At 50.4% G+C, this 27,259-nt stretch overlaps 1 protein-coding gene across 2 annotated transcripts in view; it reads right to left on the bottom strand.

Moving 5' to 3' along the window:
* FBXO10 (F-box protein 10) overlaps positions 1-27,259 on the bottom strand; it is a 50,889-nt gene that overhangs the window by 8,961 nt on the left and 14,669 nt on the right. For both annotated transcript variants that reach the window (XM_066367638.1, XM_066367639.1), the window contains exons 2-9: positions 21,920-22,510; positions 17,251-18,084; positions 14,868-15,017; positions 12,370-12,506; positions 7,762-7,832; positions 5,649-5,801; positions 2,521-2,790; positions 441-754 (exon numbers count right to left, since the gene is read on the bottom strand). In XM_066367638.1, the coding sequence (XP_066223735.1) occupies positions 441-754; positions 2,521-2,790; positions 5,649-5,801; positions 7,762-7,832; positions 12,370-12,506; positions 14,868-15,017; positions 17,251-18,084; positions 21,920-22,504 (2,514 nt within the window). In that variant the 5' untranslated portion in view covers positions 22,505-22,510. The remainder of the gene's footprint in view (positions 1-440; positions 755-2,520; positions 2,791-5,648; positions 5,802-7,761; positions 7,833-12,369; positions 12,507-14,867; positions 15,018-17,250; positions 18,085-21,919; positions 22,511-27,259) is intronic.

The following is a 27,259-nucleotide window of genomic DNA, read 5'->3' as shown; positions in this document are numbered from 1 at the left end:
TGAAGAAAGAGACAGTCAAGCCGTAGAAGTGAGGCAGAAAAAGAGGGAGAAGAGTTTCCTGGGCATATAGGGGATAGTGTATGCAAAGGCCCTGCAGCAAGACTTCTCATTTAAGTACCTACTGCACACTCGGTCCCGTGTGAGATTCCTCTGTGAGCAGAAGAGAGCGAAAATAGCCTGACCTTGATCTGGAGACCACAGAAATACCCCAGGTGGCACCACCACCCTGGTTTCCTGCTGGTAACTCTCACCCGTCCTTCAGGGCCCAGTTTGTATGTGCTCTCCTGAGGGAGGTCCCATCTTTACCTTCTAGGCTGATTTTTCACGGGAGGAATGATGTCCCCCCCAGTAATGGCTGCTTCTCAGCAGAAGGCAGAGCTCTCCCAAGGCTGGGCCCTGTATTGGCCCCGCATGACACACACACAGGCACACATACACACCTTAGTGTCAGATCTGGGCAGCAGCTGCAGCCCACTGCCCCGGTTGCCAATGATATCGTTTTCGATGACGACAGTGCTGTCACCCTTGGTGATGATGCCATGGCCTCTGTTGTCATAGATACCATTGCCCCGGAGCTCCACCTTGCACTGCGCCTCGACCTTGACCCCACTCTGGCGGTTGCAGGAGATGCTATTGTTGACCACACGGGTGAGCTGGCTGCTCTGCGCCACAGTGATGCCTCTGTCCCCATTGGCGTGGATCACGTTGGTGATGACGTGCAGTACCTCACTGCTCTGGACATAGAGTCCTGAGGCTGCAGGTGGAGGGGGTGGGGAGCAGAGAAAGCACAGGCTGGTCTCAGGGTCATTCCTGACAATACCAGCCAGGAAAAGCCTTCCTGGAACTGTGCCCCCAGGAGAGGGGGGAAGAAGAGGTAGCAACACTCCAAACCAGCCCTCGGGAGTTGCAGCTTCCAAGCTAGATGACACACAAAGCAGGAAGAAATCTGGAAAATTCTACCCCTTCTGAATGAACTAAGTCCTCAAGCAACACAGCCAGGGAAACGTGATGCAAGATTGCTTAGGCTCAGCTTGGTCGTCCGCCCCCGACTCCCATCCACCACTAGGGGGCGCTCACTACCCGCTGCCCATTCCAGCTCCAGACAGACCTACCTGCTGGAAGGTGGTTTTGTTCACCTTCCCATACTAACCTGGAACCTGCCTCCCTACTGTTTGGAGAAATTTTCTTTATAAGGGAAATTCTATAACTTGAGAATAGAAAAATTTACTAAGCTAAGAATATGTCTAAAATGCGTGAGAAATTTTGGAAAGAAAGTGCTGTTTGGAGTTGTGTATGCTTACAGACACTACATTCGTAGGGGAAAAAAGCACAGAATTAGCGGGCTCAGAGCTGCCGACTGAGTCAGGAACAGACAGCATGGCCGGTGGACCGGGGTGAGAAAGAGGAGGACTCCCCGGTGGTGACATCCACCTACCACCAGAGCAAGAGTGCGGAGAGGAGGGTGCGGGGACGCCGGGGGTCCTGTGAGAGAGAGCAAGCTGAGCTGTGAGCCCATGAGCTGATCTCCTGGTGGGACCAGCCTCTTGCTTCTCCTGGCTTGGTTTAGAACAGCAAATAGAAATTAAGTATTTGTGAATTTATGCAGCTTTGCCTGTCCTACCGGACAGATGGCCACATAGAGGAAACCCTGAACTGGGAGGGGACAGAACTCATTTTCCAGGTGAGCGGCTGGGGCCCCTGGCCACAGATCTCCCTGCCCTCCGCCACTCCCAGAGAAATGAACTCTTTTTAACCAGCCTTCCTCCACTAGGGCCCCAACAGTGACTCTGATAATCAGCCCAGTTTGGGAGTCCTGCAGTTAACTCCACCATAAGTTTTTTTTTCAATTCAATAAACATCAAATAACTGCTATCATTTATTTTTGTCAAGTGTAAGATAACACAGATTTAAAACACACTCATTTTCTGTATATCTAAGACAAATCATCGCCAATTAAATTACGACATGCTATCAGTTGCAAGACGCCGCTCATCAAAGATGTGAAAATGTGAAAAGGGTGTCTCAGAATTGGTTACAAATGTGTCTGCCAGGTGTGGATTTGGCACTGCAGGGGCAGAGGGCACCGACATGAGTGGGATTCAGTTCTTTGCCTCCAGTTCACAGCCTATCAGAGTTGATGGAACGGCTACAGAAACAGATACAGCCCCAGGCCCTCTAACAAGTGCCCCTGGGGACTCGGGGGGGAGGCACGGTTCAAAGGAGGAAAGTGCGCAGGGTGTTGTCACAGTGGGCTCTGAGGTTCAAGTTGTTCCGGCTGTGTGGATGGAGAAAGGGAATTTCAAGCAAGAGAAATAGCATGAGCAAAGTTGGGGCTTGGGGAACAAGAAAGAATGGATTCAGCTGCAGGGAACAAAGTCCAGAGGACTGGGCTATCAGGTAAGTAGCCAAAAGAAGTGGCCAGTGAGGCTGGCGGGCTGGAAGGGCCAGTCCGTGAAGGGCCATTAAGGCAGTGAGAGCACGAAGTCTGTAGAGCAGGGCCTGGGGTGAGGGGACACTCACCTCCATTGTGATTAATGCTGTTAGACTCAACAAGAGCTATGGTGACGGGCTGGCGCAGGGGGTCATCGTCCTTTTCCAGCTCTGTCTCCCAGAGGATGGCGTCCCCATCCTCGCTGAAGTTCTCCTGGGCCCCGTGACCTCCAGGGAATTCACCGGAGCCATCCTTCTGGCTGAACACTGCCACTCCGTATAGGCCATTGTAGCTGACGTGGTTGCTGGTGACGTGGGGCAGGCTGGACGACATCATCCATACACCACAGCCCTTATTAGCTGGGACAGTGAAAGGAGCTGGTCACCGGCGTAGAGCAAAGGGTGAGGCAGCCCCTAGCGTCTTCCGGAGAGGGAGAGCAAAACAGGCACTGGCCCAGGAGACAGGGTCCCTGGTCTGCTAACGGCCGTGGACAAGTCACTTTGCGGCTCTGGCTGAGGCCTCTTCATACAAGAGGGAAAATGACAATCAGGACAGTCTTTCCACTAGGATCCCTCCATCGGGTGTGAAAGTGCTCTGAGAAGTGTCAAGGCCACACCTCCAGAGGGCTCACAAGCCCTTACTGACAGGGCCAGAGGGTCCCCCGCGTTCATCCAGCCCACCCCTCCCTGAGGAGACAGAGGCAGCCTCAATTTGAATCCCAGTCCTACCACTTCCTGTGTGTGACCTTGAGCAGTTACTGGAATCTCTCTGCGCTTCAGTTCCCTCATCTTTATTTATTGATCAATTTTAGAGAGAGAAAGAGGAGGGGCAAGGGAGAGAGACACCTCAACTTGTTCTACTTGTGTATTTTTTTTTTTTAACAGAGACAGAGAGAGAGTCAGAGAGAGGGCTAGATAGGGACAGACAGACAGGAACGAGAGAGATGAGAAGCAAGCATCAATCACTAGTTTTTCGTTGCGACACCTTAGTTGTTCATTGATTGCTTTCTCAGATGTGCCTTGACCATGGGCCTCTAGCAGACCGAGTAACCCCTTGCTCAAGCCAATGACCTTGAGTCCAAGCTGGTGAGCTTTGCTCAAACCAGATGAGCCTGCGCTCAAGCTGGCGACCTTGGGGTCTTGAACCTGGGTCCTCTGCATCCCAGTCCAATGCTCTATCCACTGCGCCACCACCTGGTCAGGCACTTGTGTATTCTTTTTGTTTTGTTGTTGTTTTTAGAGAGAGAGAAAGAGGGGGGAGAAGTGGGAAGCATCAACTTGCAGTAGTTGCTTCCCATATGTGCCTTGACCAGACAAGTCCAGGGAGTTGAACCAGCAACCTCAGCATTCCAGGTCGACACTTTATCCACTGCGCCACCACAGGCCAGGCCTTACTTGTGTATTCATTGGTTGCTTCTTGTATGTGCCCTGACCAGGGATTAAACCTGCAAACTTGATGTATCAGGACCACATTCTAACCAACTGAGCTTCCTGGCCAAGGCTTGTTTCCTCATCTTTAAAAAGGGTTAATAACGATCTACTTCCAAAGGCAGTCATGAGGATCACACACAATAATGCATATAAAGAGCCTAGCAGAGCTGGGCCAGAATACATGTTATCTGCTATTATCAGTATCACCAAGATCATCATCAAATATACTGCCAGAAAGATCTGGGGTTTACACAAAGTCACAGAGTGAATGCGAACTGTTTTCTATGGCCTTCCTATGATTTTCACTGATATTATTTTCAGTTCTCTGGGTCAAAAGAAAGGATAAGAGCCCTGGCCAGTTAGCTCAGTGACAGAGCGTCAGCCTGGCGTGTGGAAGTCCTGGGTTCAATTCCTGGTGAGGGCACACAGGAGAAGCGTCCATTTGCTTCTCCACCCCTCCCCCCTCACTTTTCTCTCTTCTTCTCCCCTCCTGCAACCATGGCTCAATTAGAGCTAGTTGGCCCCTGGTGCTGGGGATGGCTCCAAGGCCTCCGCCTCCACCACTAAAAAATGCTCTGGTTGCAGCGTAGCAAGGGCCCCAGATGGGCAGAACATCGCCCCCCTGTGGGTTTGCTGGGTGGATCCCGGTCAGGGTGCATGCAGGAGTCTGTCTCTGCCTCCTCTCCCCTCACTAAAAAATAAAAACTAACTAACTAACTAAATATTTTAAAATTAAAGAAAAAGAAAGGATAAGAGAAGTTAGATACTCATGCTGCAGAGCTTAGTGGCCCTGTCCTTACACAATACCTAACTTCTGTCTTTGCTGTTTTAATTATTTATTTATTTATTTATTTATTTATTTATTTTTTGTGGCAGAGACAGAGTCAGAGAGGGACAGGTAGGGACAGACAGACAGGAAGGGAGAGAGATGAGAAGCATTAATTCTTCGTTGTGGCTCCTTAGTTGTTCATTGATTGCTTTCTCATATGTGCCTTGACCAGGGGCTACAGCAGAGCGATTGACCCCTTGCTTGAGCCAGTGACCTTGGGCTCAAGCTGGCAACCTCGGGGTCTTGAACTTGGGTCCCCCACATCCCAGTCCTATGTTCTATCCACTGTGCAACCACCTGGTCAGGCTGTTTTAAATGGGGATAAAAGGTCCTGGCCGGTTGGCTCAGCGGTAGAGTGTCGGCCTGGCGTGCAGAAGTCCCCGGTTCGATTCCCGGCCAGGGCACATAGGAGAAGCGCACATTTGCTTCTCCACCCCTCCCCCTCTCCTTCCTCTCTGTTTCTCTCTTCCCCTCCCGCAGCTGAGGCTCCATTGGAGCAAAGATGGCCCGGGCGCTGGGGATGGCTCCTTGGCCTCTGCCCCAGGCGCTAGAGTGGCTCTGGTCGCAACAGAGCGACGCCCCAGAGGGGCAAAACATCGCCCCCTGGTGGGCAGAGTGTCGCCCCTGGTGGGCGTGCCGGGTGAATCCCGGTCGGGTGCATGCGGGAGTCTGACTGTCTCTCCCCGTTTCCAGCTTCAGAAAAATACAAAAATAAATAAATAAATAAATGGGGACAAAGCTGTCTTTGCTGACCTCATGGGGTCAATCTGATTCCACAGTGATTGAGAGGCTCCTGAATTCTGAGAGGGGCTGTGTGACCACACCTGAGAGCAGTGTTATTGTCAGGCCCGGTCTCTGAGGCCCAGGGAAAGGAAGGCTATGACTTTCTCGGGTCCTGGGCTTCCTGCCTCCCGGGCTGGGCTGGACCCCAAACCCTCCTCTGAGACGCACTCCTCACCATAGATGGTGTTTCCTTCTATCAGTCCTTTGCCCTCGTCTCCCACGACCACACCATCTGAATAGCCAAAGCAGATGAGGTTGCCCCTGAGGACGGGGACCCCTCCGTGGCGGATGTCCACACCTCCCCACTGATTCTCACGAATGACATTTTCTATGGAGAGAGGGGGAAAAAAAAAGATGGTCAAGACTCAAGGGACACCTCCAGTGCTGGCAATGAGGACTTGGGCAGCTGAGAGGAAGGACAGTGTGGACCAGGATGCCCAGGCCTTACTGTCAGCAGTCAACACCCCGAACCCTGTTTGGCATTTCAGGGACTTGTCTGCTTTCCCCAAGGGCAAAGTCTGTGACTGTCCTGTGTTCTCTTATATCCCCAGTACCCACTGTACCCAGTAGCCTTGGGGACTGATGACTAAGAATAAACAGATGTTAGAGCCCCTGAGACAGGCCACATAGGGGACATCTGTCCTGGGGGCTGTTTCCAGCAGGGCTGAGGCAGGTTCCAGCCATTCCCCTACAACCTGGGGAGACTCTAGCCCAGGGGTAGTCAACCTTTTTATACCTACTGCCCACTTCTGTATCTCTGTTAGTAGTAAAATTTTCTAACCGCCCACCGGTTCCACAGTAATGGTGATTTATAAAGTAGGGAAGTAACTTTACTTTATAAAATTTATAAAGCAGAGTTACAGCAAGTTAAAGCATATAATAATAATTACTTACCAAGTACTTTATGTAGGATTTTCACTAAGTTTGGCAGAATAAATCTTTATAAAACAACTTACTATAGTTAAATCTATCTTTTTATTTATACTTTGGTTGCTCCGCTACCGCCCACCATGAAAGCTGGAACGCCCACTAGTGGGCGGTAGGGATCAGGTTGACTACCACTGCTCTAGCCTGACCTTCCCAGCCTCAGCTCTGGACTGACCATAGCCTTCTCTCCTCTCCCCTCCCCCCTCCAGGAGTGGACAGAAGAGTCACAGTCAGAAGGGTGGTCCTGGGACCATCTGCCCCCAGCGCTGTGGCAGGGCAGACCCTCAGCATCCTGGGACTCAAGTGCAATGGCTCATGAGACCCTGTGTGACTGGCCCCTTCCTGCCTCTGTGACCCCTTCTCAAACCCCTCACCCCTCGCTCACCCCACTCCAGTCACACAGGTGGTCTCCCCACTCCTCAGGCACGCCAGGTCCGTTCCCACAGGTGGTCCTGCATGGCGTTCTGGTTGTTTTCCCAGGCTCCTTCTCATCATTCAGGTTCTGGCTTACACGTCACCTTCTCAGAAAGCCCTGCCCTAACCACCCGAAAAGTCCCTCTATCACCTTATTCTAACTATCTGTAGAGCACTCACCATCCTCAGATATGACTTTCCTTGATTGTATATGTATGTTTTTGTTTATTTATTTGCGCCCCCTCCTAAACTGTCAGTTCCTGAAATGGGGACGGTGTATGCTCTGTTCACTGCCACGTCCCTGGCTCCTGCACGCAGCGTGTGCCCAGTAAATGTCTAATGAATGAAGGAAGGCTGGATTCCATCACGGGGATCCCTGGATCAATGTTTTCTGAATCCCTTTTATGTTGCGGGTGCAGCTGCGCTCTGTGCCGAGACTGTACCAATGTGCCAGACAAGACTTGATCCTGAACTTAAGGAATTTACTGCCTTATAGCTAAGGAGACTGACATTAAACAGACCCCTAAGTTATTAAGTAAAGTGTCCTACAGAGCAGGCCTCCTGGGTACAGTGAGTGTATATGTGTACAAAGTGAGGTCAGGGCAGGCTTCCCTGAGGAAGTGACACTCAGGCCGAGACCCGAAGGATGAGCAGGAGTTGGCCAGGCAGAGGGGAAATGGGGATGGGTTTCCAGAGAAGGCAGAAGCCTGTCCAGAAGCCAGGAAGAGGGATTCAGACATTAGTGTGGCATAGCTGTTGGTGAGTCTTATGTCCCCCATGAGATCCTGTGCACACCGGGCCTAGCAAAGAGCAGACCCTCCCTCCCACTGGGGCCAGCATTGCCGAGTGTTAGCCACTATTCAGCAGGAGGCCAGTCTGTCCAGATGAAGGACTGGGGGGTGGGTGCCCACTACATGATGGGCCAGGCCCGAGTGTCCCCGCCCTACCTGTGATGAGGCCTTTGCCATTCTCATTGACCGCTATGCCGGCTGCACGGCCCTTGAAAATGTGGTTCCCGCTAAAATGGAAGGAGAACAAGACAGGTGAGACCAGCCCGATGTCAGGAGTCAAAGACAATGCCTACTCACGGGCCTGCCTTCCCTTGTGGGCTTCCCCAGGTGGCGCAAGTCCACAGCAGCATGAAGCGCTTCCCGAAGTCCTAGAAGCCAGGCGTTTAGCAACCTCCAGTTACCACTGACCAAAAACTAAGCCAACAGCTATGCCACAGAAGCACAAGGACTTCCGGGTCTCTGTGGCCTCTTTCCCAGGTGAAGTCTTGGTCATGTCAGAATCCCAAAGACACTGTGTCAAGCTTGTTTGGGACTGAGTTCAACACCTGACTCAAGACTCTCTGCTTGTATCCAGCCCCTCTGTTTGTGTCCAACAGCTACTCATTACTTTATTCACAGATCCACCAAATGACAACATAAAATAAGGACATGCTTTGAAAGAAAAAAAAACCCAGATTTTAGAAAAGGGAGTTTCAAGAACATCAGACCACGTGTATGTGAAGCCGCGGGGGCTGGGTGGGCCACAGATGGAAGATGGAGGAAAACGCTCCTGCTCAGAGAAGCCCTCTGCCCCCACCGCCTCGTAAGCCCCTCCCAAATGACGGCCTCGAAAACAGGCACCTGAGCGTATGGGGGGCCTGCCTTTCTCTCCAGTCTCTGCACCTTGGTTTCCTGCCTGTAAAAACAAAGCCAGTCACACCCAGATGTTAGCAGAATTGGGTCATCCCTGAAGGACTTGTTTGCTATTTTTACTACCAGGAACGTTCAATCTCTTTCCCTACTGGAAGAAGCACCTGCCCCCTCTCTTCAGAGGTGACCTCTCCCACTTCCCACCAGGTAGTGAGGGATGTAGGAAGGGCCAAATACACATCTGGCCCTTCAGAGCCTGACACAGGGCCTGCTACTGCAAAGAAGTTTTCCCATCTCCCAGGGTGGGGTCCAAATGGTGTACTTCCTTAGGGAAAACATAGCAAATTATATAGATGCTGGGAAAGGCAGCTGTCGGGTGTCTCCACCATGCATGATGGAGCTGAACGAGTTCCAATTACCTGTCAAAAACATTCCTATTTTCCCTCTCAGACAGATCTGAAGCGTCTGCCTTGATGTGGCTACAGTTTAATCAGCTGATGATTACTGTCGGTTTCCTGAGTTCTGTCAGAGGCCGTCCCTGGCTCAGGGCCTGCCTCACCTCTTTCTGACAGCTGTGCCACAGCAGCAGGTGCACGGCTGGTATATTTCTAATTCAAATCTCACTTGGAGAAACATGTATATGTGTGTACATGGGGGGTGGGGGGTGGAGAGAATAAAGATAAAAGAAGTATCAAAAAACTGTTAGGAGAAGAGGACAGATCTTTGTTCCAAGAACCAAGGGTGGGACAGTTACTGCAGAGGAGCCAGTTTGAGCCCTGAGCTTCCTCGCAGCCAAGGCAAAAAGAAAAACACAACAGGTAATATAACTCTCACTGGCAATGATGATGATGATAATAATAACAATGCTGTGGTTGCCTTATCCAGGTCACTGCAGGGATCTCAAAATTCAGCCTGTACCCTCCCATCCCCTGGGTCCCTACCTCCATTGCAAAGAAACATCAAGGAAAAAAAGCACAGCTTATTTTCTCAAAGCGACTGTTTTAAAAACCTCAGACACTGGCCTGACCTGTGGTGGCGCAGTGGATAAAGCTTCAACCTGGAAAGCTGAGGTCGCCGGTTCAAAACCCTGGGCTAGCCCAGTCAAGGCACATATGGGAGTTGATGCTTCCTGCTCCTCCCTCGTTTCTCTTTCTCTCTCTCCTCTTTCTCTCTCCTTCTAAAAATGAATAAATTAAAACAACAACAAAAAACAAAATAAAAAAACTCAGACACTGATCTAATTATAATATTCCTTGCTCAAAACCCTTCAACAATGTCTCAGCACCAATAAGGCAAAGTCCAAACTTCCTAGCATGGTGTAAGGCTGCTATAACAAATAACCAGCAACTCAGTGGTGCTTAAAACACAAATTTATTATCTTCTAGTTTAGGAAGTCAGAAGTCCAAAAAGAATCACATAGGGCTAAACCAGGTGTCCGCAGACCTGTACTCCTTCAGGAGGCTCTCGGGGGAATCCTTGCTTGTCCTTCCAGCTCCTAGAGGCCACCATATTTTTTTGGCCTGTGGCCTCATCACTCTGCCCTCTGCTTCTGTTGTCACATTGCCTGCTCTCTGATTCTGATCCTCCTGCCTCCCTCTTCTGAGGCCCCATGTGATGACAGTGGGCCCACCTGGATAATCCAGGATAATCTTTCCATTCCAATGTAAAGATTAAGCCTGTAATTTAATCATCTGCAAAGCCTCTCTGGACATGTAAGGTTCCAAGGCTCAGGTCACAGACATTTTGGAGGGCTATTATTCTACCTGCCACACTTGGCACCCATTCAAGGTCCTCTGCACTCCAGCATCAACTAGCCTTTGTGGGCTGAGCTACTCAATACGCTAGGGCATCTCATGCACAGATAAGCCATTTTTTATTTTTTGACCATTTTCCCAAGACTTACCCTGAACTTCTCTACCTCTGGGCCCACAATGCCTTTTCCCTGGCCATCAAATCAGATTTACTCTTTAAGCACAACTCAAACATCAGCTCCCCACATGCCCGTCCCTGACTTGGGCCGCTGGGCTCCTTTGGCACCTGCATGAAGACCTAGGAAAGCGCTTGTTGTGCTGAGTCATCCTTCATGGCTCTCGGTGTGGGTGTCTATCTCCAGCACGAGACGGTCAACTCCACAGAACAGAGACTGTTCTTATACACTTTTTATATTATTGTCCCCTCACACAGATAAAACACCTGAGTATGTGTTATGGAAATAACATACCTACCTACAAACACATACTCTTGAGGCAACAATGCAACAGGTGGAAAGAGCACTATGGCCACTGTTTTTAGAAAGCTGCCTATAACAGTAAAAAAATAAATGCCTCATGGGACTGGCTCAAAAATTATGGGATATCAAAACAATGGAATGGTCTAAAACTTTCCAAAGTGATTAAATATAAAGGCTATGCCACAATAGCAAAAAGTACATATGGACTAACGTAGGGGTAGGGGGAACCTCAGAATATATCTGTCGCACATAAATGGTGGTTATTTTCCTAAAGCACAGACATAAATGTGCAAGTGTTCTGCTCACTCTAGCAGGTCTCCACCATCTTGAGAGAGAAAACCCCACCTGCCTCAGCTTGGGCTGCATACGAAGGCCTCCCTCATCCGGGTGACGGCTTTCCTCCTATCATCCATTTCCAGCGCGCTGCATGGCAGAGATGAATGCCACGGGGATACAAAAGGTCAAGCTGCAGTGACCACAGCACCCAAGATTTTCTTGGACAGTCCCAATTAAAAATGTTTTATACAAGGCCCTGGCCGGTTGGCTCAGTGGTAGAGCGTCGGCCTGGCGTGCAGAAGTCCCGGGTTCGATTCCCGGCCAGAGCACACAGGAGAAGCGCCCATCTGCTTCTCCACCCCTCCCCCTCTCCTTCCTCTCTGTCTCTCTCTTCCCCTCCCGCAGCGAGGCTCCATTGGAGCAAAGATGGCCCGGGCGCTGGGGATGGCTCCTCGGCCTCTGCCCCAGGCGCTAGAGTGGCTCTGGTCGCGGCAGAGCGTCGCCCCCTGGTGGGCGTGCCGGGTGGATCCCGGTGGGGCGCATGCGGGAGTCTGTCTGACTGTCTCTCTCCGTTTCTAGCTTCAGAAAAATACAAAAAAAAAAGTTTTATACCATTGTCACACCTTTCCTCAAGCCACAGTGGACTGTCTGCTAACCTGAGTCTGCTGTGCTGTGCTGCCTTTGCTAGGACAGTCCACCCCCATCTCCATGACAGTCCAAGTTTTACTCATACTACAAAATCCAGCTCCAACGAGAAGTGTTGAATGAGGCCGTCCCCCACCTCCCCGGTCTGAGAGCTGTGCCGTATATATTATATAACACCAATCATGCATTGGTTGGTATGGCACAAATAGCAGAATGGTTCCCTCCCTTGATATCACTTTGAGAGCATTTATCACGTGTGCCCCATTGACAGCTGGGAGAGCAGATCCTTGGTCCCAGCTGCCACTGCCCCTCCACCTACAGCTCCCACCACGGACCGATCCCAGCATGCTTTCATGCCGAGACCGGATGTAGCCTCTGGATCTTAACACAGCAGCCTCGGTGGCCACTATCAACTGACTGGACTTGAGACCTTTTCTGGGCACATATGTCTTCCAGACTAGAGCAAGCTCCTAGGGAGGCAGAGTTTGTTGCTTGTTTACCTTTGTTATCGTTATCAGAAGTGCTCAGGAATATCTGCTGAACTGAGAGGCCACACAGTTAACTGGAACAGGACACAGAAACACAAAAGTGGTTGTGATACTGTGGGGTTACAGGTATGGACTCTTCTTTGCTTGCATCTGTACAGTTAGTTGTTTTAGCAAACAAAAATGATTTCAAATGGAGGAAAGACAGGAAGCAGGAAAACCGAGATGAGAGAGGAAAGACAGAAGTGAGCAGGACGATCTGGGGACAGTAGTGCATACCTCACAATAGGATTTCCATGATACAAGATATAAATGCCAGCCTCCTTATTTGAAAAGATTTGATTGTTCCGGATGATGCCTTTCCCATTGCCAAGGACAACGATGCCAGAGCGAAGGCCATGGTGGATCTGGTTACACTGCAAGTGAACAGAAGACACCACAGAAGACGGATCAGACTCGCCAGTAAGAAGCAAGGGGGCTCAACCGCTGCCCCCCAGCAGTGCCAGGATGAAGAGAGTGCAGAAAACAACGTCCCTGGGAGACCCAGAGCATACCACCCCGTGCTGGACCCCACTGCTGCCCTGCACGGGTGCGCACACAGCGACCTGCCGGGAGAACTGAAGGTAGGTCTCGCTGCCCCGCCTCGTGGGATGCAGTGAGGCGGGCCCTGACTGCCGAGGGCTCCTGCTCTTCATCAGCAAGGCATGCTACTGGAAACTTCTGAGCCTCCAAAGAGACCCCAAACACACAATCACCTGGCTACGCCACACCACCCGGGGTCAGGGGAGCCTACCTTTCCGGGAAAAGCAGTACCCCAGTGCACAAGAACGCTGGCTAAGTGTAGTCCCAAAGGGCCACATCCAGGGAAGGGTGAGCTGTTTGGCTTCTAGTGCTCACTTCTTATTCGGGGGCAGGGCTGTGGAAATGTATGGTTCTGAGAGCTTAGCTGTCCCATGGCCATGAGGTCACAGGTGTATGAGCTATAAGGATCCTTGGAGATACTCATTCTACCTCCATACAAAAGGGAAACAGGCCCAAGGTCATGTATTTGTGGCAGAGCGAGAATTTTTTTTTTTTGTATTTTTCTGAAGTGAGAGGCGAGGAGGCCGAGACACAGACTCCTGCATGTACCTGACTGGGATCCACCCGGCAAGCCCACAAGGGGGCGATGCTCAGCCCCTCTGGGGAGTTGCTCCATTGCAACCAGAGCCATTCTAGGGCCTGAGGCGGAGGCCATGGAGCCATCCTCAGCGCCCAGGCCAACTTTGCTCCAATGGAGCCTTGGCTGTGGGAAGGGAAGAGAGAGAGAAAGGAGAGAAAGAAGAGTGGAGAAGTAGTAGATGGGCACTTTTCCTGTGTGCCCTGGCTGGGAATCGAACCCAGGACTTCCATACACTGGGCCAATGCTCTACCACTGAGGTAACCAGCCAGGGCCTTGTGGATGAGCCAGACTTGACACCCAATTTTTTCTGTTTCCAAGTCAGTCAGTTGCTTTTGTACATTTTTAGATTATAATAAATTATAAAATTGTTTTACTCTAATTGTTCATTTATAGCCCTGCATATAATCCCATACTCAAACCAGAAAGTTAGCTATTTCTCTTCCAAAACTATTTCACAGAATAATTCTAGTTTGCCGCAAAGTGTTCCATGCTGCAGACTGTCCTATTCTTACTAACTTCCAAGATTTTCTTGACAGATTTGGCCAACTCACTAGGGCAACCATGGCCTAACAGAAGTCCCTCACAGGCCTGAAAGGCTTTGAGAGAGGTATAGGCAATGACATTTCCATCCACCCCTTTGCACAAAGCCAGGACTGAGATGCAACACCTCCATCCCACCTCCACCTGCCTCCTCCACCCCTGGGAAGGCAAACTCATCTCTCCAGCAACAGTGCCAATAATTTCCTAAGCTGTGACCATGTGTCAAACACCAGCTGCGTGGCAAAAACACACTGAGAGGAAGAGGCTAAAAAAGAACATTGGGTAGGCATATCTTTTTAAATATAGTTAGGACTTTCCTTTCTGGGCATTTGCGAGGGCAGTGTAGATATAATGGGTTAAGAACATCAACCTGAGTCAGACTGCCCAGATTCAAATGCCAGCTCTGTCGCTGGTTATGTAATTTGGGGCAAGGTCACTGGTTTCTTTGTGCCTCAATGTCTCATCTATAAAATGGGATAATAATTCTACCCCATAGGGTAGTGTAAGGATTAAGTTATAATTAAGTAAATATATACAAAGTTCTTAGAATAATCTGGCATATGATAAGCACTACATATAAGGGTGGATATTATTTTTCCAAGTCCATAAAAAGTCCGTTACATTTCCCAATTTCTCGAAAACCTGTCTCTTGGGGAAGGCCAAGGCAGAAAAGGGGCTGGTCGCTCATGTCACTGTGTCACAGGCTAGGATTTTAAGTGGCTTTCCCACTGGTGTAAAATCAAATTCACAATATCCATGACACAAATGATCTTCAGAACTAAATATCCTTTTCATAGTAAAGAATGAACTAACTCGGTGTTTTGTTTCTGATCCATTTGTCTTTTAGGGCAGACATCATTATCTTAATTCTTACCAAAGTCAAAGCCAACCAAGCATATCGGGGCCCTGTGAAGTTTCCCTGTGATTGGTCCTCTTTCTTACTGACAGGGAGACTGCAGAAGAAAGGGCAGGAACCCCTTGCAAACAGAAAGCAATATAAATTCAAGATGGCAACATTGACTTAAACATCCTCAGAAAAGAGCCATCCTGAAAAGGGCGTGACACAGACAAGTACCAGAATGAGCGGGTTGGACTTCTTCCGGATGTCCACGCCAGCCTCCGCGTTGTGGTAGATGTTGTTGCCAGCAATCAAGCCTCCACCCTCCAAGCGAAGAAAGATGCCGGCTGCCCTGCAGCGGTGAATGTCATTCCTGAGCATGACGATCTAAGCAGAGGAGAGAGAGCCATTTGTTTTTCCGTCACCAAGATTTTTCAAAAAATCACTTGAGTAACACCTGAGTCTTGTCCTTAGTGTCTGGTCTGTGCGGTTCGACCCACAGGTGTGCCTCGGTGTCGCACGCTGGCCACCCTCCAACTTGCACTCACAGGGGCTGAGCCAGCCGTGGGCCCTTCCTGGCTCTGCCTCCTTCACCATCCTCACACCAGTTCTTCAATACAACCTGGGTCGAAGCTTGGTCCTCTGCTCCATAGTCACAACTTCTGAGCAGAATAACTGGATGATCGGATGAAAAGGACCTTTAGAGAAGTTGGGGTTCAGTGGTCTTCAAACTCGATATGCACTGGGGTGACAGGAAAATTCTCCCTGAGGTCCAAGGGCACAGCTACTCTGGATGGAATCAAGTTCCAGACGTACCACTTCCACACCCACCTTCGCAGACACTCCCTGCCTGAGAAAGCACTGCCAGCCGGCTCTCTCCTGTCTTCCCTTTCACTTCCTATGACAAAGGCCTCTCCCTGCCCATTCTGAATCCTTACTTGTGTATTATCCTGGGCTAGAAAAACCACTGACACTCCCAACCAAGGGACAACTGGCAGAAGGAAGCCTCCTCTATTTTTTAAAAAATTTATTGATTATAGAAAGACAGACAGAAACATCCATCTCTTCCTGTATGTGATCTGACTGGGGATCAAACCCATAACCAATGTATTGTGATGATGCTCTAACCACCTGAGCTATCCGGCCAGGGCAGGAAGCCTCCTTTAAGCAAGGTGACATAACTTGCCACACAGCTTATTAAAGGGATGTATTATCACTTACACTTTTGTTTTTATATTTCATAACTAAAAATCTAGAACATATTTACAGTTTTATTTTTTTATTTTTTTGTGAAATAATAAACAGCTTTATTGAGTACAGAGCGCACACCCTGCCCGGCAAGGTTCCCTGGCCCCGAGGAAAGAAACATGGAGGCTAGGGAAGTTGCATATTTACAGTTTTAAACAACTGTGTATTAACCATAAAAGTATACATTAAGATAAAAATCCAAGAGCAGTAAAGTAGAATGGTAGTATAAAATTTCAAGGAGAAGCTTTCGGCTTCTACTTAGGATGGAGAAAGTTGGAAAGAGCATTGCTCCCACACTTACAAGAAATAGAGAATATACAAAACCATAACCTTCCTTGAACCCATCAGAGAGCTGAGGTTGCAGGACAACCAACTGGCCTGAAACCTAAGGAAACAGGAGCTTCCAAGGAGAGGAGGTGTGTGTACCTGCTCGTCTGAACAGATGCTGTATAAGCTCGGAAGAGTTCAGTTAGAAGCTGTAATGTTTTGTTAAAGGCCACGTGTGAACTAGTGTGAGTAGAGACACCGAGTGTAGCTACACCATTCACCTCTCCATGGACCTCACTAGGAGCTCCGGGAGAAAGACCGGAGGCAGGACAAGAGATGGGGACAGTTGCTCTCATGGTGGAAGTTTGCGGGGGGAAGGACAGCAGCCACCGTGGGAAAAGCAGTAAGCTCCTTCTAGATTTTTCTCTCCTAACTTTCCCATAGGACAAGCCTGCCATTCTCCAGGAAGGGAACAGGGAGAAAACAAAAAACCTTTACCGCTATGGGAGGTGGGTGGAAATGGTCTTGAGCCCAGATCATTAGAACCCCCCCTAGTGCTGGGGTGAGGCAGGACCACTGAGAAGGACCTGCTCCCGAGGTTCCTGTCCCCCGGACACAACAGCTACCTAAGACCAATGATGAATCAGGACACAAGAGAGACCCTACCACCGTGCCACCCAGGCTGGCCAGCATAGAGCCGGGAACGGAGGGCCGGCAGCATGGAGAGAGACCCCCCGAGGAGCAGGAGCAGCGGGAAGACCGCCGGAGGAGAGAAGCCCCCTGGCAAGCCAGCACAAGGGAATGCTAGGAACAAGAAGCCTGAAGTACACTGAGGATTTTCACAGCCACGACAAACGGGGCTTCTCGTCTATCAAAAATCATGTTTCCGCCCTGGTGAGACAGCTTCATTGGTTAGAGCATTGTCCCGATATGCAAAGGTTGTGGGTTCAATCCCCGGTCAGTGTACATACAGAAAAAAGATTGATGTTTCTCTTTCTCCCTTCCTCCGTCCCTCCCTCTCTTTCTATAATCAACAACAAAAAAGTCATGTTCCTGGTGGCTCAGTGAGGCCTCGTGGCTCTGAGTGTAAGCCTTATGACAGCACCTTGCTATTGTGTATACACCGCACTGCGTAAGTCAGGTTCCGGAAGACGTTTCCCTCCATCTTGGCTCGGCCGTAGGAGCAAACGAAGACACCTCCCTTCCCGTCCCGGAAGAGGCACTTGCGGATGAGGCAGCCCTGCACGGAGCTGGCCAATGCCATGGCCTCCTTGTCCTTCTGCAGCTCCTGCTGCAGTGAGTTCAGCACTAGGCAGCTAGGTAGCTGAATGGATGCTCCTGGCAGAGGTGGGCCCAGAAAGGAGCCCCCCAGGACAGGGCGCGGGCCCTGCACCCGGTATGACAGTCTATATGTGAGCTGGTCCTCATCCTCATCTTCACCGCTGGGACTCAGACCTCCATCGCTGCTCTCTGGGGTCTGGGCGACCCTTTCTCCATCACTGCCCACCTCCGCCTCCTGTGAGCTAGCCTTGGAGCCTGGCTTTGGGGAGCTAGAGGCTGGGCTGGTAGGGCTCTGGCTGCCCTCAATGACAATGTCACAGGTCCTTGGGCTCCAGGCCTGGTCCCTGTTCTCCAGGTCCAGGGACATTAAAGAGTCAGAGTCCTCTGTGGGGAGCACACTGGGAGAGGACTTAATAAGCCCTAGGAGGTACTTGTAGGCCCAGTTCTTGTCTGCAGATGGGTGGCCCTCAACAGTCACAGAGTTGTTTTCGCTGCCCAGAAATTCACAGTTTTCCAGGACACACAGGGGCACATTGTGCAAGAAGACATGAGTGTTTTTGAAGGTGCAAAACTTCACTTGGCAGGTGCCTGGGCCATGGACCTGGATGTGCCCATTTTCAAAGTTGCAGTTGTCAAACTGGACATGACCTGATGTGGTCTGAGGAATGAAAAAGAGAAAGTGAAGACAACAGGGATAGAGCTGTTTAGCTAGTCAGTACTCTCCTAGATTTTAAGGAGGGCAGAGCACAGAGAGCCATTTGTCCTCCTGATCATGTCCCCTTCCCCACTAGGGCATGTGTCAGCTGTCGCAAGAGGAACCTGGGAGCTGCTCCACATTGGAGGAACAAGAGAGGTGCCTGCCCTTCCCTCCTTCCAATCCTAAAGAGATGGGAACAAGAGTGGAAAAGGACAATGGTAGAAGTGTCCATTCTGTAGCAGTGCCCTTCCTACAAACCACAGATCTCAAGTAAAGTCTCCTAATACTCAAGAAATGGCTAGTGAGACCTGACCAGGCAGTGGCACAGTGGATAGAGCGTCGGACTGGGATGTGGAAGGACCCAGGTTCTAGACCCCGAGTTCTAGACCCCGAGGTCACCAGCTTGAGTGCAGGCTCATCTGGCTTGAGCAAAAAGCTCACCAGCTTGGACCCAAGGTCGCTGGCTCCAGCAAGGGGTTACTCGGTCTGCTGAAGGCCCGCGGTCAAGGAACGTATGAGAAAGCAATCAATGAACAACTAAGAAGTCGCAACGCGCAACAAAAAACTAATGATTGATGCTTCTCATCTCTCTCCGTTCCTGTCTGTCTGTCCCTGTCTATCTCTGCCTCTGTAAAAAAAAAAAAAAAAAAGAAATGGCTAGTGAGGATGAAACTGGGGGAAGAAAGTGGGGAAGGAGAAGCTGAAGGAGCGGGGGGCGGGGGATACCAGATGAAACGGAATGGACACATGTTAACTCTGGAGCTGAGCCAGAAGAGTCGCTCGGATGAAGAGAGATGTCTGAATCTGTACCAGCACAGGAAGTGGCTGGGAGGTGAGCCCAACTTTACCAAGACCTCGGAGGCTGAGGGAATCCCAACTCGAGGTCTGGGTTCTATAAAGAATATGTCAAATCATGGCATTTCTCTAGGTCTTACCTTTTCAAATTCTTCCCCTTTGTTCGTACCTGCTCTCAGCCCTGCAAGTGTGTGCCCACCCCCCAGCCTGCTGCCCAGCACCAACCACAGAGCACCCAGCTTGGTGTCCAGACTCAGGTCAGAGCCAGCCTGAGGGATGACAGGGACAGGGCAGGCCAAGAGGGCCTGAGCCCTGCCCGGGTGGAGGCAGGCCGTGGGAAGGGTCAGCCACAGGTGCCGGGAAAGAGTCCAGTCTGTATGGCAACTGACACATGTCAGACACAGCAAGAGACAGCAGGTCCTGCGGGGGTGGGGGGGTCTGCTGCCATCGCTGGACAACGGTGAGCTGTGGGCAAGAGCACAGACTCAAGTGCTGCACAGGACAGTCCCAGCTCTGCTTCTTTCAAGTGTGTTACCTTGGACAAATGACGTCACCTCTCTGAGCTGCAGTTTGTCTGCAACACGGGGCTTACTAGTTAACAAAGCACAAGGCACAGAGCCAGGCACAAAGTTAGCTATTATTATCTGAGGTCAGGTCTGCAAAGAGCAGAGGGTCCCTTGGGGTAGGGCAGGGAAGTGCAAAATAGACCCCACAGCACAACCCACCTAAGCGCCTCAGCTCTGGGCCTGACTGAGAGGCATGGCTGCTCTAATTCCTGAAAAAGAACCGTTTCTGGATTTTGCACCAAATTCCATCAGACGGACATGAACCATAAATGAGGGAGTGTTTTGTGATCTCATAGAGTGATCCAGACAGATCCACCCCTTGAACAATTCTTATCTAGCAGTGACCTCCCTTGAGAGCTTGTTCTAGAATTTAATTCACCTTAACCTCTCAGTTCTTCCCTATGCCTGACCTGTACTGCTCACAAAAATTAGGGGAGGCCCTGGCTGGTTGGCTCAGTGGTAGAGCGTCGGCCTGGTGTGCAGAGGTCCCGGGTTCAATTCCCGGCCAGGGCACACAGGAGAGGCGCCCATCTGCCTCTCCACCCCTCCCCCTCTCCTTCCTCTCTGTCTCTCTCTTCCCCTCCCGCAGCCAAGGCTCCATTGGAGCAAAGATGGCCCGGGCGCTGGGGATGGCTCCTTGGCCTCTGCCCCAGGCACTAGAGTGGCTCTGGTCGCAGCAGAGTGACGCCCCAGAGGGGCAGAGCGTCGCCCCCTGGTGGGCGTGCCGGGTGGATCCCGGTCGGGCGCATGCGGGAGTCTGTCTGACTGTCTCTCCCCGTTTCCAGCTTCAGAAAAATACACACACACACACACACACACAAAAATTAGGGGATATTTTATAGCTTCATATTCATTTTGAAATACCCCCTAATTTTTGTGAGCAGTATAATTTCCTCTTGCTGTGTTTGATTAAGTCCATTTCCTCTTACTGGGCTTCTCTGTAAACACCAGCTCTCTAGAGATGCAGAGTCATTGCTGGGTTCTCCTTAGAAGTCACTGAGAACTGTGAAATCACCCTGGCCCGTGCATTTTTCAGGCAAGGTTATCCTGGCCCCTAGCTCCGGTTTTAGTGGAAAGACAATCAGGGACTAAGCACTAACAGATGCTAAGCACCAAGCCAGACGGTGGGCCGGGCTACAAAAAAGTCTAAGGCCAGGTTCCATCCCTGCTTGATCCACGGCTACACTTCTCAGGGGGAAGTGGAGGTTAAAATGAACATAGTACTCCAAGGATAAATGTATGAGATGTGAACAGTGTGGAAACCAACCCTTCGTGGTCTGCAGAGCAGCACAAGAAGAGTTCATCAGTCCTTCGGAAACACTCTAGGACTAAAAAGGAGGGAATTCAGCATAATATAATTCCCAAAGTGCCCAGAATCAGAAGGCCTGCATTTGAGTTCCCCTCACTAATGAGCCACTCGAGGGAGTGGCTGAGCATCTCTGGGCTTTGGTTCCCCTCACCTGCAAACAGGGATACATCTACTCTTCCTACTACAGCTGTCTGTGTGGGGACCAAATGAGGCCACAGATGGAGGGTCACCTTGATTATGAACAGAGACCCTGGATCCTAACTCTATCCCTTACTAAGTCTGAGACCTGGATTTGTCACTGAATGTTGTTGAGCGTCTGTTTGCTCATCTATAAACCAGATGACATCTTAATAGTGGCTGTAAAATATATGCCTGGCACACAGTAACTGCGTCGTAAATGACTGCTGGTGTGATATCATTACAATCCTGAGAGACAATTTAGTTGTTATTGGTGGTAAAGTGGCAATATGATTTTTATTGACTAGGTACATAATCCAGGCATTGCAATTAGTTTCTAGGTGATGTAAAAGCGGTGGACTGCTCTGCCAGGAGCCGCCAACACCTCAGTACACGCCTTGCTTGGAACACAACTTGTGCTGTGTTCCTAGAAGGAATGTGTTCGGACTGGTATTTCCTGACCCTCTGACTGGAGAGAGCTCCAGTCACCCTTGGTAAGCCCTGATCTTCCCCGACCCTCCACGGGGTGAGGCGGAAGCACTGCGATCCTTGGCCTCCCCTCTCTTTGGCTCCCTCTCTGGGCACGCTGCCATACAGTGTTCTCTGCTTTCTGTCACCACGCGGCATGCCCCAGGAACCTGGGTTTCCTACCCAGTGGCTCCACCTGTGGCTCCAGTTGACCCAGATTGGAAGGGAAGAAGGACAAAGTGATTTTGGCCTCAGGTCCAAGGCTCATTTCTTAATACAGCTTTGCCAGGAATAAAGCAGAATGATAATTTCTGCTGATCCCTATGTGTATGTCTCAACTGCTACAGAACTCAGGGGAGTGTTAGAGAAATAATGATCAAACTCTCCATTCCAACAAAAGAAGGGGTTACAAACTCAGTGAGAAGAGGCCAAGGCCTGGGCTCAGGGCTGGAGAGGCCATCCGTCCGGCGTGGGGACCCACCTTGAACACGAAGGGCGAGAACCAGGCCGGCATGCAGACGAGGTTGCACAGGCGTGTGGTTGAGCAGTGCTGGTCAATGCTGGCCAGCAGGGCCACCTCGCCCAACGTCCCGTGGCCTACAATCTCCACGGGCACCTTCAGGATGATTTCCCCTTGCTCTTCGTGCACCCCTGGGAACAGCACAATTCGGTCGTACAGGCTGGCCATGGCCAAGGCACTGCCCAGGCTGTCAAACTCAAGGCCCGGCCCGACACTCAGGGTACGGCGTTCCCTCCTCCGGCGAAACAGAGAAAAGCACACAGAGGACTCCAAGTCCAGGGCATTCTTGGTCCATGTCTTGGAGGCAAGGTAATGCTGCTTGAGGGCCTCCCTCCAAGACTCGGGCTCCACGTCAGGCTGGTTGGGCCAGTTGGGGTGGCGGCACTCGGAGCAGCCCAGGCACAGCTGCCGCCAGCGGGTGCTATCGAGACTGAGGATCAGTTCGCGCCAGGCCCTGCACACCAGGCAGCAGCGGCCCAGGTCAGGAAGACGCAGGTAGGCTAAGATCATGCGCCAGAGCTCCAGGGGGAGCCCGCCCATCTCCATGCTCACCTGGGAGACAAACAGAACAAAACAGGTTTTTGTTGACCCTGCTTCCAGTCCCCTCTTATAAACTATCCCCCCGCTGCCTTCTCTTGACCCTAGGCGTGAGCAAGTGAGCAGAGCCTAGCCAATCACAGCACTCTGTCCCTGCAATCAGAGTATTTCTCCAGGACTTTTCTCCCTGGAGTCAGCAGAGAAGACTCTCTTTTCCCTTGGGTCAGACAATGGATGGGTCTGCCCCAGGAACTGCTGGCAGCCACATTCTCCACCTTACAGAGGAAACTTTGTGGTACCTGAGATAAGCAGAAATGAGACATGAAAGATACAAACTGAAAAAGGGGAGGGAAAGAGTGAGCACATGTGTTATGTGTCCTGGTGGTACGGAGTCCAGATTCCTGCAGATACCCTGAAACCTTCCGTTCTTCCCTCAATTCTGCGAGGCGCCTCAATGGCCTTCTACCAACTGCCCTTTGCGCTTAAGCGGGTTTGAGCTGGGTTTCTGGGACTGGTAACTATGAGTCTGGACTAACCCTGAGGTAGCCGGCCTTTGGCTGTTAGGCCCCAGAGCTCTGGGTGCCCTGGACTCCCAGGGAAGGGATCGCTATTTCTTCACACCAACAGGAATGAGAACAGAGGCAGCGACTGTCCATTTGCCAGTCTCTCCTCAGAACCAGATCAAATAATTACCACTGTTTCCTCACATGAAGCAGTCTCAGGAAAGCCTCCTGCTGGGTCCGAGGCTGTGGGTCTGGGTCTGCCTGCCCAGTCACCTGTCCCCTTGCCTTTTTCTGGAGAAATATCCTCCCTTCCTCCAGCAACTTCCACCCACGGAGCCAGGTGCTGTACAACAATGCCACGCCAGCCCCTTGGCTGCAACTGACTGGACTCTGGATAGTTGCAACCGGGCCACGAAGACTTTCTCCAGGGAAGCAGGAGCTGCCATTCTAGAACCAGGTTGCTTCTTTCTTGATTAGAGTGGAATGAATTGCTTCTTTTCTAGGCTATAAACTCAGTTGCTGGTAAACATTTTCTCGATGGGGGTGCACAATAAGCTGGTATAAAATGAGAGAGGAATAAATCAGAAACATAGAAAAAAGCAGAGAAAGGGAGAGACAAGGGTTGTCCAGTTTCTGCAGCACTCCAGGCGAGGGCTCCAGGCTATTCTCAAAGCCCAGCTTTATCCTCGCCCTTTGAATTCCATCAGCTATCTCTGTACTCTTACAATAAATTCTTTTTGCTTAAGCTGGCTTCACTGAATTTCAGTTGTTCATACCTATTTAAAGCCCTCTCATTCATGAGTGTCAGTTTCTCCACCTGAAAATAAGGGGATTGTGTTGGAGCAACTTTCAAGTTTGAAACTCTAAACAATCTCTAGACAACTAGAAACTAACACTTAGAAACAGGGCAGACTCCACAACTGACCTTAATCACATTATTAACCTCTCCAGGGCCTTGGTTTTACTTTCAACTTTATGAAAATGCTGATCGTACTTGTCAGCTACCTAAGCCCTAAGAAGGCTAGAAGCACTAATGTATGATCATGTCTGCAAGAACTTCTGGACTTTCTCAAGACAGGTGTGGCTTAGATGAGTATTGGAGCCTGCGTATGTGGGTTTTTCTCCAATGATCTAGTGAGACTTTACAAAGTCCTCAGGGGCACTGGAGAAGAGCTGGTCTCTGGACTGGTAAGAATTACAAATACAGTGAGAATAGGCTCCTGACAGCTGTCACTCCCCCAGATGAACGCTCTTTATTTATGGTGGTTTCTGTGACAATGAGGTCTCCTGTGACTCACCTACTTCTTTAGCTATGTATGCTCAGGCTTTTTGAGAGAAAAATGTTCTTACCCCTTCTCTAACCATTCTGTAGATAAATGATCACATTTATTCCCCTGGCTTCAACTACTACTAAATTTGTGACTACAAGATCTGGGCCTCTAGCCCCGACTGTCTCTTTCAGGCTCCAAACATGAACACACAAGAACTGCTTGTTGGGCTATTCTACTCAGATGTCCACAGATACTAAAAACTCAGCCACAGGTCCTGGCCGGTTGGCTCAGCGGTAGAGCGTCGGCCTGGCATGCGGGGGACCCGGGTTCGATTCCCAGCCAGGGCACATAGGAGAAGCGCCCATTTGCTTCTCCACCCCCACCCCCTCCTTCCTCTCTGTCTCTCTCTTCCCCTCCCGCAGCCAAGGCTCCATTGGAGCAAAGATGGCCTGGGTGCTGGGGATGGCTCCTTGGGCTCTGCCCCAGGCGCTAGAGTGGCTCTGGTCGCCGCAGAGCGACGCCCCGGAGGGGCAGAGCATCGCCCCCTGGTGGGCAGAGCGTCGCCCCTGGTGGGCGTGCCGGGTGGATCCCGGTCGGGCGCATGCGGGAGTCTGTCTGATTGTCTCTCCCCGTTTCCAGCTATAGAAAAAAAAAAAAAAAAAGAAGAAAACAAAACAAAACAACTCAGCCACATATCCAAAACTGAACCTCAACTGCCACTTCTGGCCATGACAGAACAACTGGAACTGGCTTCATTCTTCTGCCATAAACAATTACAAGGCTGGACAAACTAGAAGGCAACTGAATATATGCATTCAGGCACTGACCAGCCAGCTGCACAGAACTGTGATCTTTGAGAGAAGGAAAACACAGGGGATGAGTACATGATTGCCCCAGCTTGCACCCTGAGGCACCTCCTTATTGTGGGAAAGGAGACGGAGCCCCAGCAGAGGCAGTCTCACTGAGCTGGCAGGCCTGAGCTCTGTGCTGCTGAAGCAGCTGGAACCACTGAGGCAGAGTGCCATGATGCAGCAAGCAGCACAGAGCAGGTGGGCCACTTCCTGGCTGGAAGCAACACGTGCACAAGACAGGACTTCACCAGACCTGATATAGATCGCCTGCTATGGGGCAAACAGTGATACTACAGATCACGCAGAGCTGGGAGGCTATGGAGTTCCAGCCCAGAATATGGACGGTTTGCACTGAGACCCAGAAAGGATATGCCATGAGAAAAATTCAAACTGGAAGGATAAAAGCAAGTCGATGGGGTCAAAGGGTTCCACCAGTATCTCTTTTTCTTTTTTTTAAGTGAGAGAAGGGGAGATAGTAAGTAACACAGACTCCCGCATGCATCTCCACAGGGATCCACCTGGCAATCCCTGTCTGGGGCTGATGCTTGAATCCATTGAGCTATTTTTAGCACCTGGGGCTGATGTGCTCAGACCAACAAGATATCCTCAGTGCCTGGGGCCAATGCTCAAACCAACCAAGCCATGGGCTGCAAGAGGCGAAGAGGGAGAGAAGGCGGAGAGGGAGGGGAAGAGAAGCAGATGGTCAGTCACTTCTCCTGTGTGCCCTGACCGGGAATTGAACCCAGGATGTCTGTACACCAGGCCGACACTCTATCCACTGGGCCAACTGGCCAGGGCCTCCACCAGTATCTTAACTGCCTGCTAGAATAAAACTTAATATTCTTTAAAAAAAAGACAAATAATCTAGACTCCTTCAACACGTCAGCCACAAGACAGTGCGGTGTTGACATGAGAAAAATAGAGTCCAGACCCCTCTAAGCTCAGCTGAAGATTTCTTATTATTCAAATGTCACATTCCCTGTTGGTCCATTTGGTTTTATTTACTCTATCTTTACACTAGTCCATGGGGATCCACGTGGCAATAGGGATTTCTATAACCAAGTAACACTTTTTAAAAAATGTATTCAAGTTTTGTCCTTCCTTTTTGCCACTGGGGTATCTGAGTTATGGAGTTAAAACTAACGAATGTCCCCCAGGGCCTGTAACCCTGGAGTGTGACGCCTGTGAAGGGCAGGACAGACAACATGGGAACGCATCTGGGATGGGAGAAAGCAGTCCTGAGGTAGGCCTGCAGCTGTTCCCGTATTTACATGTTCCTAAGAGTGTGAGAACTTGAGGTTTCTGTGTAGCACCTCCTAACAGCCCACTGGAGGTACCCACATGCCTCTGGGCCGCCTGGTGTCCCCAGCCACAGTGGGTGAGGCAGAGGCCACCCTCTGGGGAGGTGAGTCCCACAGGACACGACTGTCAACAGCAGGCTCTGTTGCATCCCAGCCCGGCGACTTGAGGCAAACCCTGTAACCTCTCCGAGCTGATTTCCTCACCTGTAAACAGGCTAATGATGGCTGTGTTACTACACCTTATAAGGATTTTGAGAATTTCCAAAGGAAAATAGAAGTCATTTATTCAAAAAACATTTGTTGACTGTCAACTATTTTGCTAGGCATTGTTCCAAGTATTGACAAGAAGTAAAAAAGAGAAAGCCCCTGCCTTCAGAGACAGACAATACATTTTTTAAATAACATGAATGCTATGAAGAGAAATAAGGCAGGCTGAGGGGTGTGTGCCTGTGTCCCTGTGTGCACGTGCACGTGTGCTATCTTAGATACGGTTGTTAATGGAAGGTCTCTAAGGAAGTGACATTTAAACAGAGACCTGAATGACATTTAAAGCCACAGGATAAGATGAGATCACTGGAGAGTGTGGAGAGAGAAGTGCTGACCAAGTCCTTGCCAGCCTCACATCTAAAGGACATGAACTGAAAAGGACTCGCTAAGGAGAAGCTGAGAGATACCCCTAGAACACTGTGCAGCAGTCTAGTCAACATAAGGCACTGGAAGTAAAGCTTTGTTTTGTTTTGCTGTCTAGATTCCCACTGCTTCTGAGAAGGTAAGTTCTATGAGCTATTTAGTATGACGAGCATCATGGTGGGTAGGTAAGTCAAAAATAAAACCTCTA

Source organism: Saccopteryx leptura, chromosome 2 (genome assembly GCF_036850995.1).
Source record: "Saccopteryx leptura isolate mSacLep1 chromosome 2, mSacLep1_pri_phased_curated, whole genome shotgun sequence".
Taxonomy (NCBI): domain Eukaryota; kingdom Metazoa; phylum Chordata; class Mammalia; order Chiroptera; family Emballonuridae; genus Saccopteryx; species Saccopteryx leptura.
This window is presented reverse-complemented; position numbering and strand designations above follow the sequence as displayed.